At 37.7% G+C, this 16,059-nt stretch overlaps 1 protein-coding gene across 1 annotated transcript in view; it reads left to right on the forward strand.

The window, feature by feature from the left end:
- The window catches only part of PIP5K1B (phosphatidylinositol-4-phosphate 5-kinase, type I, beta), a 101,146-nt gene that overhangs the window by 54,950 nt on the left and 30,137 nt on the right, over positions 1-16,059 (forward strand). Inside the window, exons 6-7 of the mRNA XM_014951662.1 lie at positions 3,996-4,148; positions 5,917-6,216. Of these exons, the coding sequence (XP_014807148.1) occupies positions 3,996-4,148; positions 5,917-6,216 (453 nt within the window). The remainder of the gene's footprint in view (positions 1-3,995; positions 4,149-5,916; positions 6,217-16,059) is intronic.

Raw genomic sequence — 16,059 nt, forward strand, 5'->3', positions numbered from 1 at the left:
GTAGTAAATTTTATGTCTGGAGTGCTTTATAATTAGTGAATATTTATAGTAAAATTTTAATTCTTCATCTTTGAGAAGATTCCTATAAAAACCTTTCTTGTTAATGGACTAGAGTAGCTTGAGTATTAGTGCTCATTCAGGTCATTGTTTCTAGAGAGATTATAGTCAGTACTTGTGTGACTTCTACCAATTCAGTTCTAATAAAGTGCTCTTGTGTTATTTGCATTATTCACTTCATTAAAGAAGTGTTTGTCTGCAAATATTCCCATCTAGCTTTGAGAGTGGGTGGCAGGCTAAAAAAGAAGCATTTTAGAGTATCTCCTTTGTTCTCTGTTATTTTATAGTTTGAAAACTTAATCCTTCTCAGTATTCAGCTGTTTACATCAGGAAAAAAGTGATGCATTTGCTGCCATCATAAAAGCAGGCTTTAGTTTGTACAGCCACTTTGTGCACTGCCAGGGACAACGATCCACTATTTTACTTCCGCAGTTCTTGTGGAAGGGTAGTGTGAAAGCAAAGAGCTGGATTGTTTTCTGTGTGTTTGCCTTGTGTCCAGTTTGTCTCATGCTGGCCCACCCAATGAATCAAGAGTCTCAGTACAAATTAGCAATTTTGTTCATCAGAGTTTTATTGTTAACTTCTTTTGAGTGAGTTTTTGGATCTTTTTGTTCTGTTATTAATAACTGTTTCTTTAAAACCAAAAGAATTTGAAAGAGCTTGAATGAATAAAAAAGAAAAAAAATATTAAATGGTGCTGAAACATTGCTTCACAGAACACTGACTTCTGTTGTGTTCAAATGTATTATAAGGGGGTTTTGTCTTCTTGGACAATGAGCCTAAAAGCAAACTTAGCTAGTTTTGCTTTTATTTAGGTTGAATATGGGTGTCTGATTTGAAGTCTTCAGTATTATGTATGGATTTTCTATTACTTACCAGCCCTCATGATTATAATTATATATAAAACCTGATCATTCTTTGTACATGTTTTAGTGGCAGGGGAGTGCAGTTGTGTTGGAGTTTTATAAAGGTGTTATTAAGTAGTATATTGTTTATCTGTCTCCTTTTACGGACAAGGTGAATAAGTATTTGGGCTGTGTTGCCAGCTGCTAAAAAGACCATACTTCCCACAGTAAAGCTATTGGCACCTGCAATTTCTGTTCCAGCCAGGGAAGTAAATCACAGATTATAGAAAAACTCTTTGTGGTTGGTAAGAGGTTTGTGACATTTGGTTTAGCTACAAAATGATAAATCCCTGAGGGAAGTTCCCAGTGAAGACAGCCTGTTGCAACAGCAAAAGACTCTAGTGGTACATTTTCAAGGAAAAAGGGCAACTAGAAAACTAGTTTCAAGATTAAGTGCACCTTCTTTTCTTGAAAATGCAAAAGTAGATTTTCTTCAACAAACAAATATTTTTGTGAGGTATTGTTGGAATTATAGTGTGCATTGTTGTAACTGATGCATGCCTCTGCCTCAGGGTTATGCTTGCTCTATGAGCATGTCAGAGTCCATTTCTGTTGTTTCTGATTCTAAATGGGCATCAGAGCAGGTTGCAGTCCTTTGCAGCCCAGAGGCAAATGTGATCAGAGTGGTACTATGATCATAAAACAAAACTATTTTTCGTTTGGGACCCTTTTCCCAATTGGTTATGAGCAAAGCATCAGGCTAGGAGTTTGCTCCATGTGTCAAGGTTCTGAAGGGCTGAATCCCTCTTGTTTCTGTGAAATCTGGATCTGTCACGCAGTGACCATAGTTCCGATTCAGTATCTAAAACACTCTACTGTAATAATATGCCAACTCTTTGTCTACCTGTGGCTGAAAGGGAAGGAAAGTAAAAAGAGGAGAAATTACAGCAAGTATGTGTGAGTTTACACTGTTAAATGGCAATGACAAAGCCCAAAGACTTGCATTTTCACATTTTTTAAGGAGATTGAGTGGTAATGTGCTGTAGGAATCAGACTGGATAGTAAGGGTAAATATGTTTGAACAGCTGGTAGAATTAAATTGTCACTGGAAACTTCATGGAGTACTGGCATTTTGCAGGGAAACTTCTTGATCATAAAGTACTTAATTGTCAGGGCGTTCGGGGTTTTCTTACTTTTCAGTTTTAATTTGGCTTTCATAAGTGTCCAGTCAAAATTAGCTGGGATCTTTGTACAGCAGCGTTTGGTGGGTAGATTTTTATTTTACAGGGGTGAGGTCAATTGTAAATTGACCAGCACACAGTGTAGGTTAATAACTTGTGTTTATGCTTACTTATGTTTACGATAATTGGTTTCAAATGCTTAACAATGACAGTTACTCATGAAACTTTATATATTTTGTCAAGAAAAATGCAGGGGTTGTATCTCAACTGCTGATTTGCTCTGAAGGTCTGTAGTGCTACAGACCAGTATTTCTGTTCTATCTGTAGACAATTGCAACTATGGGATTAATAAGAAAGGTCTCTCATATTAATTGGAACTAAGTGAAGAAGCGAGGAGAGAAACAGGAAACATTTTTACAGCGTACAGAAGTCTTTTAAAAACTGCAAGCATGGGAAAAGCCTCAGCTGGTGCCAGGATAAGAAAATGCATTAAGGCAGTGGTTTGAGTCCATACAAAGCATGCTTCTTTAGTTCGAGTGCTCACAAAATAACGTATTTATTAGATTTTCTTGTATCACTTTTCTTTGCTATCACCACACGCTGAAATCAATGGCAAGAGTCCAGTTAAATTTAATGAAAGCTGTTTTCAACATATAAAACTGTTTTTTTCTCGTGTAATTGCTCAACTCATCCCAGGCAATGACCCAATAATTCAGATATTTGTTACTCAAACAAATACTTGCTTTGGGAAAACCAAAATACATACTGCACTGCTAAGAATAATTCCCCAGTGCCTACACTACTCACAGTTCATGCGTTGTGTAATTTTGGTTCTTTCAAAGACTGAAACCTTAAAATATTGTACTGTACAGTAGATCTCCAACTGTGTAAAACTGATGATATATAACAAAGGAAAGGAGCATGTGAATGAAAGTTTAATGATATTATATTTTAAACAAGCTCTCGATTTATATCCATATAAATCCATATCCATACAAATAGATTTTTTTTTTTATATTTTTGAGTTTAATGTCTTCTCTCCATTTAGTTTGAATGAAGCATGAAGTGTGAATTAATGGAGATTTAATACATGTACATTAGCCTCTGTGTGAGATCTGGTTCTACTAGTAAGGAATACTCCTTGGTGTCTTTTTCCTCCTTAACATGATCATAATTATTATTGTCTCCCTGTGGAAGAGAAAGCCTGTCTTAGACAGGCTTAGCATCCCAATAACACTACAGGACGCTTAGCGTCCCAAATAATGGTTGTCCAAAACTGAGTTTCTCCTCCTTTACTGGTATTTAGTTTTTAGTTTTTTAGTATTTGAGTTTCAAGCAGTTTTCAAACAGAAAACTACATTAGCAGCTATATTGAGACTAGTATTCTAATGGTTCAATCCCAGTTTTACAGAAGAGCACTGGCCTGTTTGTCTATGGTGAGAAACCTCTTACTCCCAGTGTGTTTGTCTAACATCTTCCTGTACTTGTTCCATAAATGGCTATGAAAAGCAAACGGTTCCAATGAAAATGTCATCTCAAGGTTCTGACTCAAGAATTTGCAATGCTGACGATGTGGGGATGTACTCTCTCCACCTCAACCACTTGCTCCACTCTAGGAAAGCTCAGCTGGTGAGTGGGATGTGAAGAGGGACCGTATGCTCAGCTGCCAGCTGCTCTTCCACAGTTGTCCAGTGTGTTCTGGGCAGAATGGAGTGTAACAACCACCCTGCCCAATCCCAGCCAAAGTACTGTAACCCAGCTGCCTGTGCAGCAGTAGAGTTGCTGTAGTTGAAGCCCAAAGAATTAGCTCCATGAATCTCCTGTGCCTGTTTGAACCTGCAGTTCTTTGTATTAAACTTGTGTTTGAGTAACACATGCATTGGCAGTGAAAAAACATTTTTGTCTCTTCCAGTACTCAATCTGCAGTGAGCCTTTAATTGAATTATCCAACCCAGGTGCCAGTGGGTCCTTATTTTTTGTAACTAGTGATGACGAGTTCATCATCAAAACAGTTCAACACAAAGAGGCTGAGTTTCTTCAGAAGCTCTTGCCGGGTTATTATATGGTAAGTAATTGAAGACTGTATTTTACCTGTATTTTTCCTATTTAGTGTCACACTTCTGAAGATTCCGTTTCATTTGTTGTCTTTTGATCTTCAATCAGGGCTTATCCCTATTCTTCATAATGTTTTTGACATTTTTTACCTGTCTTTCAACTTTGTACCCTTGACACCCATCAAAAAGAATAGATGTAAATCAAGAATATATTTAAGATAATTGCTGTTCTTGTAGCATTCAAGGTGAAGCTGAATGTCACCTTCTGATTTGATACCAAACTTCACTTCTAGTAAGCTAGTAACAAAAAAAAAAGGTTTCTAAATTTCTAATTCAACTGGTTTTTTCCATTTTGTGTTTGTCTACCCTCTGCCTTTCACTCAAAGTGGACAAAGAAACTAGACTGGTCAGTTTCACTTTTGTTTCTGGACTATTTCTGATTTCCATTTCTCATCTATTAAAACAATGATGTAAAAATAATTTTTATCCATATATTTTTGTTTAAAACTTAAATTTTTAAATGGAGCTTTTTGAGAGCTAGTGCTCAGTCAATTTTGTTTCATGTGTGTCAGTCATCAGAAGGGAAAACTTTGATCAAAGCCGAACTTAATTCATTTTTTTTAAACAAAAGCCACTCATACATATGAACAGAGATTCTTGTGGGTGGTATGCAGTACTTTGCAGTATTAGACCTGTGTCTGACTTTCTTTTCTTTCTTTAGTTTCTTAAGTAAGCGCTTGAAAAGTACCCTCTCACGTACTAAAAATGAGGAATATTGTCATTATTACACTAAAGTAACATGGATGCACTGTTTGTTTTTTAAAAAAAGTAAATACAGTGACAGCATCAAAAAGAGCAATGGTGGCAGGTACTTTTTTTCGTTGTTGTTTATAATCATGATAATTAGCTCAGTATAAGTTTGAGTTATTACAGTAAATATAAAGCCACTTTGTTTCTGGGAGCTTTATTCTCACTGCTGCCATATACAAGGGTTTCCAAAGTATAAAACTTCAATCACCATAATTATTCCCTATGAAAGTACCTTCTTCTCATAGTTGTATGTTGTGACTTAATCATGTAAGACTGGAAATGGTTTTTCCCCTTCTTGCTTTTTCATGCCAAAGCCTGAGAATGGTTGTACTCAGGGGATTTTCTCTCTCACCTCTCTCATCCTCTCTCAGTTATTCTTGTGGGTTTTTTTTTTTTTTTTTTTTTTTTTTTTTTTTTTTTTTTTTTTGTGGAATTTGGATTGTTTCACACTTTCTGCTCTGATGGTCAGTCACGTTCTGTTCTGTTATGACCTCACACTGCTATGGACACAACCTGGTAATTTGGCACAAAACCTCAGTGTGAAAAGCCTCATGGGGACAGAGGCTCTGTTTTTCAGAATCTGAGTCAAGGTAATGAGAACTACATTAGACCTAAACTCCTTCCAGCAGGTGGAATGCGGAGGTTGTTCAGGTCAGAATAAATAAATTGAATCTTCAGGATGCTTTTAGGTTTGGCCTGGTCTGTTCTTTCATGGGATGTGAGAAAGAGAAACCTGGCATAAATGCAGTTACTGCTCTGCTCTTGGCTTACATAAGTTCCTGGCAAGAAGGCAGTGTTTATGCTAGCTTTCTGAAATACAGACCCAGAGACTAAATCAACCGGTCAAAGAAACTATACTGAATGACAAAACATGCACAGTGTGTTTCATGTTTGTTAATGTCCTTTGGTATTAACAAAAAAACTTTCTTAAGCATAGAAGTTTATTGAACAATATCTCTTTTGTTTTAGAATCTGAACCAGAATCCAAGGACGCTGCTACCCAAATTTTATGGGCTATACTGCGTTCAGTCAGGAGGCATTAATATTAGAATTATTGTAATGAACAATGTTTTGCCACGAGCCTTGAAAATGCATTTCACATATGACTTGAAAGGCTCCACATACAAACGGAGAGCATCGAGAAAAGAGAGGGAGAAGTCCAACCCTACATTCAAAGACTTGGATTTCTTGCAAGACATGCATGAAGGGTTGTATTTTGATTCTGAAACACACAGCGCACTAATGAAAACACTACAGCGGGATTGTCGAGTGAGTAAAAATTATTGACTCCTTAAACTTCTGTGTTCACATCTGTTCTAGATTTACCACAGCAAAACAGAGAGATGGCTCTGTATGTTGTTTTACCTCTGTTCCTTTTCCATGTAATTTAATCATGAAAAACTTCAGATTTCAAAGCACTGATGAAGCCTGTATTTTAGTTAAGCTGTTGGGATCTGAGATCAAAGAATGGGACATCCTGATTTGGAAGGGATCCACAAAGGTCATTGAGTCCAACTCCTGACTCCACACAGAGCAATACAGAAGTTAAACCATATATCTAAGAGTGTTGTCCAAATACTTCTTGAACACCAACAGGCTTGGGACCGTGACCGCTTCCCTGGGAAACTTGTTCCAGTGTGTTTGACCACCCTCTCACTGAAGAGCTTTTTCCTAACATCCAATCTGAACTTCCCCAATGCAGTGTTAAGTCCTTCCCTCACATCCCATCACCGGGCTCCAGAGATCAGCACCTCCCTTTCTGCCCCCCTTATGAGGAAGTTGTAGACAGCAATGAGGTCACCCACCAGCCTTCTCTTCTCTAAGCTGAACAAACCTAATAGCCTCATTCAGTCTCACAAAGTCATGCCCTCAGCATCTTTGTTGCCCTCCTTTCGACGCATTCTAATATATTTACATCCTTCCTGTATTGTGGAGGTGAGGCTGCATCAATGCTGAGTATAGTGAGACAATCACTTCTTTAAACCATTTGGCTATACCCACCTCAGGATGCAGATATGGTTGGCCATTTGGGCCATTAGGCCACATTGCTGACTCATTGAGCTTACCATTCAGCACGGCCCCCAGATCCCTTTCTGCAGGGCTGTCCCCCTGTTTGCCTGTACATCCAGGATTACACTGATCCATCTGTGGAAATACAGATTAATATAGAAAAACAGGCTAGTAGGGTTTTTTTTAATAATATACTTTCTTTCCATTAATTTGGAAATTTTAATGATTTTTTTTTTTTTTCTGAGGCACAATAAATAGCCCTGTGGTACCTTTGTTACATACAATAAACTTGGTGTAGAGCCACAAGCTCAGTACTGCTTTGGTAATTCTGCCTCTTTGTCAAGGTAACAAAAGTTAACTTTGACAGTTACTATGAGCTAGGAAATTGAATACAGGAGGCATGTCTAGTGGCAGCAATCTTAGTTGTGGAGCAAAGTAATTTCTTCCTTAGCTGAAAGGTAGCACTTAATGTCCTCATAACATTTTCAAGGCAAGGGAGGTATGTCTGCCATTATCCCTTGAGAGGACCCTGGTGAATGGAATCAGTCCCTCTTGTGGGCAGGGAGAATTATTGTAAAAAGCCATTTTTTCTGTAGCAAAGGTAAGAAAATGGAGTTACCCAGGTCTCTCGGAGTTTTGCAAGATTCAAAGGGCTTTTTGAGAGAGAAAGATTGGCTTTGTCTGGGGGGAATCCTGAGATTTGCATAATGAAACAGCAAAACGGGTAGAACTTATCACACAGAAGATGCATCATGAACATCAGAATTTGTTGTTCGCTGCCACCTGTGGTGCGAGATGGAAAGCGTTGTTTTTGCACATGAATAGTACTTTTTGTTTAATTACAGAAGTCTGCAATGCCTTGTGCTTGGTTTGTAAAGCTGGGTGACCTAATGTTCAGCTGCATATTCAGTGTGAGACATTTATCTAACACCACACATTGTTCTTTCTGTAGCCTTTTGCAGTGAGCGTTTCCTGAGCTCCTGCCATGGGTGATAATGCAGAATGCATCAGTATGTCACATCTGGGCATCTGGATGCCCTTTTGTGTATCCTTCCACTTGTTGAAGGTTAGTTACCCAGTCAAAGCCCGGGGGAGGGTGTGGAGATCTATTATCTAGAAAATAATAAACAGAATCTAAAAAAGGGAACTGGACTGAAAAGTAAAAACAAGAATCAATCATTTAATTGTTAACATATAAAGGGGACACTTACAAGTTCTTCGAAAGTACTGGTAAATTCTTGCGATGTGTTACTGAATGTTGAACTAAATATCAGCTTCTTCAGTGTGTGATCTTACATTTAAAACTCTAAAATTAGTCTAAAGTTCTTAAAGGTCCAGCTAGATCTTAATAATATCAAAAGAAAAGAAGATTTTATTTTTAAATTATCTGTTTGTATGCATAAATACATACATACACACTACAGTACATGTCTTGTGTGTCTCTATATATACACACACATGCAGAATGTTATATGTGTATTAAAAAAATCAGACTGCCTGTTTTTTTTCTATTTAAATAAGTGTTTCTGTTGTAAAATAAAGGGAGTAAACACTGTTGCCTTCCACATAGCTGAATTTGCTCAACAAATGAGGTTGGATCTGCCTACCTGCCTTGTAGTGCCTTTAATGTCCTTGTCCTGAAATGGATGGAGTATTTCTTTTCTTTCTAGTTTTGCCACTGCTTTTTTCTGCCCATATGGTCGTTGGATGGCTGCTTAGCATGGGTGATAACTGACCTTCATTTTTAGAGCTTTAAAACTTGTAATCTCTTTTTCCTTTAACTCCAAAGTGGGAAAATTAGTGTAGGCACTGGAATTAAAAATTTTTTAAAGAAAGGAAATTTTTGATCTTGCCAGTATTTGGATTATATTTTCATTGTTCATATTAGCAGTCAGAATCAATAAGCAATTTTTTTTCCCTGCTTCTTTAATATAAATATCCCCAGCTCATAGCTCCTCTCATCCTTAAGTGCCATCACTAAGTGCAGAGACCTGGCAGAATGTGCTGGTGACAACAAAGAAGGTGGTGGGGGCCTGCTGTCTTCTATGCCTGCTGTCATGATATCATCTGTCCCATTCAGCAATGTGCCCACATTTTCCTGGGTCAGTCTTCTACCACTAGAAGTTCTTCTTTGTGCCCTTTACATCCCTTTGAAGTCTTAATTCTATCTGAGGTTTGGATTACGTGACAATAATTGCCATCCTTACATGCCCAGGCAATATTTCTCAATTCCTCCTTTGTAGCTTGTCTGTCCTCCTCCGTCCTATATGCTGCCTTTTCACATTCAAGCTGTGCTGTGTCTTCCTTGGTCCTGATGTGTCTCTCAGCTGACACAGAACATCTTGTCAGCTGACACAGAACATCTTGTCAGCTGACACAGAGCTCCTTCCTCAGGGAAAGGTAGAATAGCATGGAATATTTTAGGTTGCAAAAGACCTTTGAGTCCAACCATTAATGTAGCACTGCCAAGTCCACCACTAACCTATCACATCTACACATCTTTTGAATACCTCCAGGGATGGTCACTCAACCACTTCCCTAGGCAGCCATGTTCCAATGCTTTTCACTGAAGAAATTTTTCCCAGTATCCAATCTAAACCTCTCCTGGCACAACTTAAGGCCATTTCCTCTTGTTCTGTCAGTTGTTATTTGGGAGAAGAGGTACCCATCTGGCTACAGCCTCCTTTCAGGCAGTTGTACAGAGCAGTAAGGTCTCGCCTCGGCCTCCTTTTCTCCTGTTAAACAACCACAGTTCTCTCAGCTGCTCCTCATACGACCTACGCTCTAGACCCTTCACCAGCTTCGTTGCTCATTTTTGGACATGCTCCAGCACCTCAATGTCTTTCTTGGAGGAAGGGGCCCAAAACTAGGCACAGTACTAGAGGTGGGGCCTCACCAGTGACGAGTACAGGGGGATGATCACTTCCCTAGTCCTGCTGGCCACATTATTTCTGGTACAAGTCAGGATGCTATTGGCTTTCTTTGGCCACCTGAGTGCACTGCTGGCTCATATTCAGGCAGCTGTTGATCAATACTCCCAGGTCCTTTTCCATCGAGCAGCTTTCTAGCCACTCTTCCCCAAACCTGTAGCATTCTTGTGACCCAAATGCACTTGGCCCAGTTGAACCTCATACCATTGGTGTCAGCCTATTGATCTAGGCTGTCCAGATCCCTCTGTAGAGCCTTCCTACCCTCAAGTGGATCAACACGCCCACCCACTTTTGTGTCATATGTAAACCTACTGAGGGTGCACTAGATCCCCTCATCCAGATCATTGATAAAGATATTAAATAGAACTGGACCCAGTACTGAGCCCTGTGGAACACCACTTGTGGCTGCCCACCATCTGGATTTAACTCCATTCACCACCACTCTTTGGGTCCAACCATCCAGCCAGTTTTTCACCCAGCAAAGAGTATGCCCGTCCAAGCCATGAGCGGCCAGTTTCTCTAGGGGGATGCTGTGGGAAATGGTGTCAAAGGCTTTACTAAAGTGCAGGTAGACAAAATCTACAGCCTTTCCTTCATCCACAAAGTGGGTCACCTTGTCATAGAAGGAGATCAGTTTAGCGAAGCAGCACCTGCCTTTCATAAGTCCATGGTGACTGGGCCTGATCACCTGGCTGTCCTGTGCGTGCTGTGTGATGGCACTCAAGATTATCTGCTCCATAACAAATGGTTCTAAAAATAAATATTTTTACTTGCCTGAATAGCTTTCCTAAAAATCTTTGCCTTGAAGCCTTATGCACTTTGGAGTGCTTTAATTTGTAAAGCCAATGTGCCTGTGTCTTGTATAATGGTAAATATTGAGAGTATTGGAGGGTAGTTTCAATAGCTGTGATATTTTTTTTTAAATCATGCTGTTAGCTACTCTGATCATCATATAAAATAATGAATTATTAAAGAATAGAGCAGATTCTCCAATTTCCAAATAAAGCTAGTCTTTATAAATATTAGCAGAAGCTGTTCTGCTTATGAATGAGATCAATAATTAAAAGATTGATGGCACATAAGCAAGTACTAAATAAAACAAAGTCAGTAAAGACATTAAAGAAAGTTTAAAGTGCATTTGGGGATTTCTTTATTTTCCCTTAAAGGTGCAAAAAATTAGACTCCACATCAGACTTAGCTGCTGTTGTGTTTTGTTATAAACACCTAATTCTGCAGAAGTTGTTTCTGTGTTGAGGAATATTTGTGTGGGGCAAAAGATAAGCTATGGCACTAAGTGGTGTGTTAGGAACAAATAGCATTGGCACAACTTTGTATGAGAAAAGTTAATTAATAGTAGTAGTCTATTTTTTGTAGTTGTTACAGAATAGAAGTAAAGCTAGGCATCCGTTATTACTTACTTGATCTTTACTGGACCTCTTAAGCAGTTTAATAAATACAAATTACCTGTGTTCTGGGTAGAAAGTATGAGGAAGACACCTGTTCTCTAGCACAAGGAATTCACAGTGCAAACACACAAGATACAAAGTTAATATTTTAATCATTCCATGTTAAAAATTAAGATAAAGTTTTATAGAGGTACATGTCAAAGATTGCTGTAGAACGGTGCACAGCACATCTCATGAGATTATGGTCCACTGCTTGAATTACGAAAACACTGTTAGTATCTTCCCTGTAGTTCCTTCAAGTACGGAAGAACTGGTAACCCTTTATTTAAAAAAAAAAAAAAAAAAAAGAAGTCCCTTTTAAAACAGGCGGTGTCATGGTTATACAGAAATATTGTTCTATTTGGTTCTCTGTTTCTCAGCTAGTTACCTAAAAAAGCATGTTGATATAACTTTAAACGATAATCACAGCGTTCTGTATTTGTAAATCTTTGCTTCACACGCTCACACAGTTACAGTATGTTCTTGAATGTCAACTAGTCATATGCTGGAATTTGGGGTATTCTATTAAAAATAGCCTGGTTGTGTTTTTCCCTTTCCATCTGCTGCTGAATCCAAGAGAAAGGAAAATTGAAAAGCACTAAAAGGAGGAGTGCATGTAAATGGAGTTATTAACTGGGCAAATGGAAAAAAAAGTTACTATTGTTCCTCTGCTCTTTTATTTTGCTGGTAATGTCTGCTTAGTAACATGTTTACCTGTATGCACTTAGATAATGTCTTTTTGTCAATCAGAAGTCAATTCCCAGTGTTTATCCCTCCTCTTGCATTACACTTTTTCATGTATGTAAATATTGGAGATGAAAAAACTATCTATGCAAATAAAGCAGTATTCATTTATCCTGAAATTTGTGATAAAATTCCCTAATGAAATTACAAAGATATGATATTCTAAAAACTGAAGTTAAGATTTATTCACTAACTGTTTGAAAAAGTGAGGGAAAGACTGAGCCAGATTTTTTAAGAGCACTACTGATCTTCATTTGTTACTTAAGGATGACTTTTCTCAATGAAGCATGTTTAAGAGCTTGCCTATAAACTCAAAACCAGTTCTTCTCAGTTAACTTGGTGACCTCAGGGATCCTGTGACAACTGTCACATTTAAGACTACATTAATGGATGTTGTTTTACACAGACAAGGAAAGTCACTGTAAAACTAGGCAATTTTGCCTTGCAGTAATTAGATTTTGTGTCTCATAGGAAGAGTATTTTTCAAGTCTCAACTTGAGACTTGATAGTCTTCAACTATCAGTTGAAGTGCTAATAACCTTCAAGTAGGGGAAGTATGCATGTTTTGTGATTTCTTGATGTAGACTTCTCTTTCAAATTCATGAAGGTGAAAAAAAAACTTTTCTTCTTTTCTCTGTAAATACAGCTATTACCAAGAAGTGAGATTACTGGTTCCTTCTTCACCTCTTTCCTTAAGGTCTTGTGTCTTACTGCAAATGAGGAAACCAAAATCCTTTCTGGAAGGTTGAAGATTGACTCAGTGTTGTTCCCTCTGTGGCAGAATGCTTAATTCTTATAGTGTATTTTTGCATTAGAAGTGTAGAAGAATGATTGGATGCGTCATAGGAGTATTGTCAGGATTATTTAACTAGTATCTCCACACTGTCTAGAGGGTTAAAGTTCATGAATACCATATTTTGTCTGGTGGTCAGAGTAGGATTTAAGTTGTGGGGGTTTTTTGCTTTCTTACTGTTTAAAAAGACGGGACAGACAAAATGCGTTGTTGCTGACACTTCGAAGTGGAATCAGAAACCAAAGAACAGAATTCAGCTTTTGTATTACGGGATGTCTTATTTGATAATTTTAAATGGAAACTGAGCCTATTTATTACAAGGTTGCACTTTACCAGAATTATTTTTATTTAGTTTGAGGCAATACTGTCATGCTTTCTGTTTTGGTTTTTTCCTTTTTCAGACATTTGGTAGAAATGGCTGGAAATGATCCTGTTGCTGAAAAGGCAAAAGGCCTAGTTTGTTAGGGGTGTTCCCCACATAAATTTCTAAGAATTTCATGCAAGTGTTGAGGAATGTTCTAAACAGAAGTATGTGTTTACCCATTTTTTCAGTTTTAAGTTAACATTAGAACAATAAATATATTGATTCCTATATTGCAAAATATCTGTTACAGAAGCAATGACAATTAATCCAGTTATAGTCATGCGGTTTTTAAGAACAACAAAATAACTTCAAGATGTTTTTACTAGGGAGGATTGAATGGCTTTATACAGGCTACATTTTTTCTTTATTATATTAGCAAAGGACATTATGGGCTTTTTTAACGAAATCACATTTTTAAAGTGGCATTGATGGTCTGGCTATTGTTTTCATCACTGCTGCTTTAGGCAGTTGCTGCAAAAGTCTCAAGCTTTATGGCATGAACACATATCTGTTTTGTGCTGAACAGTAACCTTGGATGATCAAATTTATTCACTGGATTTTTCAAAACCTTGCATAGTGGTGGTCTTTGTGGCGTTGTTGGTTTTCTTGTCTTTTTTCTGCCTCAAAGGGTCTTTATTTATTCTTTAATCCATATCATTTCAGTGACTCATTCTACAGCATGTCCTTACAAGCAGTAGCGTTGGCACAACTTGAAGGAGTACTGAACTGCAGTATAGGGCAGAAATAATAGATAGCATGGCATGGAAGTAGAGAATGTGCTAATCTGAGATGAAGGGTCTCTTTGTCAGAAATGGTAGTTTGGGGAAAGTGGACATGGAATGGTGATGCAGATCTGTTGTGTCTTATCTCTCCTGTAGTATCAATTGAAACACTAGATTTCTCTTCTACTTTGGAAATCAGAAGGCATATTGTAATTTTTAGGAGTGTTAGTTAACAATACGTTTCCAAAATTCTGTTGAAATGGGAAATGACTTCAAATATGCATTGCTTTTATTTTCTTGGGATAGATTTTTCTTGGGATAGCCCAAACTAGGCCCACCATTTCTGCAATGGTTTCTAAGAAATGCTTGTTTTGTGAGGTGGTCCTTTATTTTATGGGATTTTTGTGTATCTCCTTACATTGGAGAGTAATTATTGATTCCGTGTAAAATCAGTAAAATCTTTCTGTTACATTAGTTCCTATGTCCCTTTTCCAAAATGCTTGTAGAAGAGGAAGTGGTTGCTTGCATGGTTATCCATTTAGTTTTTACATTTCATAACCTTGTGAAACTTTTTTTTTTTTTTTTTGAGTAGCATTTTCCTTGATTCTTTTATGAAAATGACCTGCTGACTTGTTTTGTATGGTTAGCAATGTGAATGCAGATTTCTCTGTCAGACAATACAGAGTTTGGGCTGACTGCATCTAAAGCAAAAATAAAATTCCATGGCAGAAATACTTACTTTTCTCTATTAGTCACTGGCTGAGATAGTTGAGTGTAACCATGCCTAAGACAATTCACAGAATGCTTCAACATCTGATTAGCTCAGAGAAAAGAAAATTGGATTCAGGGAGTTATTTTTCTGTGTTCTGAAACAACGTATTTTGTGATGCCATTTCACTGGAGATCTTTAATGATATGAAAGCGAAATAGTGCTTAAGGCTGGAAGGAGATGAATGACACTTGCCATCTGCAAGTCGTCAGAGCAGCTGAAGCCAGCCTTGCAAGCAGTACTTGGTGACCGAGTGACAACATTGTGTTGACAGAATCTGTGTAGCTAGTGATATAACACATATATAAATACAAATAGGATGAACAATTTAATGTCAAGTTAATGAACTGAATGTTTACCTGTCATTAACAAATGCAAGACTTAATCATGTGCTGTGTACTAGCAAGTAAAAATATTCTTGCTGAAATTTTCCAGTGTCATTTTGTTAGCAAGGTGCATTTCGGAGTGGTTGCGTGAGTAAAGATTCATTTCCCTAACTTTAACTACACAAGAAGTATTTCTGGCAGTTAATGTCAATTTCTAGTGATCTCACGTGGATGGTATCAGGTGTTTTACAGGGCTTTCTCATTTTGCTGTGAATATAGCCCTTTAATACTGTAATTTGTGTGAGTATTTTTTCATTGCTGCATGTTCAGAAATAGCTTGATTTGCTGCATTCTGTAACTTTTCCTTGGCAAGCCAGATTAATTTGTACGACTGTGTGCACAAAATGTTACTTACAGATTTAAAAATAATCATGATTTCCTATATTAAATATTAATGATGATATATATGTGAGAACTCTTCAGATATATTCGGCTGGAAATCCCACTGGCTGAAGTAAAATTTCTGTCTTAATACAAACTGAAGAGTTTGACGTGAAGTAAGTTTTTCTTGAATGCTAATGTTTGTTGTTCTGGTTAATTATTTCTTACCAGAATTTTCCTTAGAAACAAACAGGGGAGTAAAACAAGCTTAGACCTGGTCAAAAGATGTACATTTGCATAAGGAGGGGCTGGTTTGGTTATCAAACTTTGAAGGGGTGGTAATCAGAACTGTATTTCAAAGCAGAGGGGCAGATCATATTGCAAATCCTGAAGACCCTTTGTGGACTGGACAGTCCTGACTCTGAGTAGGACCATGAATAGGGTGTGTGAGGAAAAAGGGCCAGAGTTCATATGCTACGTGCTGTTTGTAAGAATACGTACTGCAGTTAATCCATTGGATGTGCAGGTGTTTCAATTTCACAGAATCACAGAATCACAGAATTGTAGTGGTTGGAAGGGACCTCAGAGATCATCGAGTCCAACCACAAAAAAAAAAAAAAAAAAAAAA

This window comes from Calidris pugnax, unplaced genomic scaffold (genome assembly GCF_001431845.1).
Source record: "Calidris pugnax isolate Ruff unplaced genomic scaffold, ASM143184v1 scaffold207, whole genome shotgun sequence".
NCBI classification, from domain to species: domain Eukaryota; kingdom Metazoa; phylum Chordata; class Aves; order Charadriiformes; family Scolopacidae; genus Calidris; species Calidris pugnax.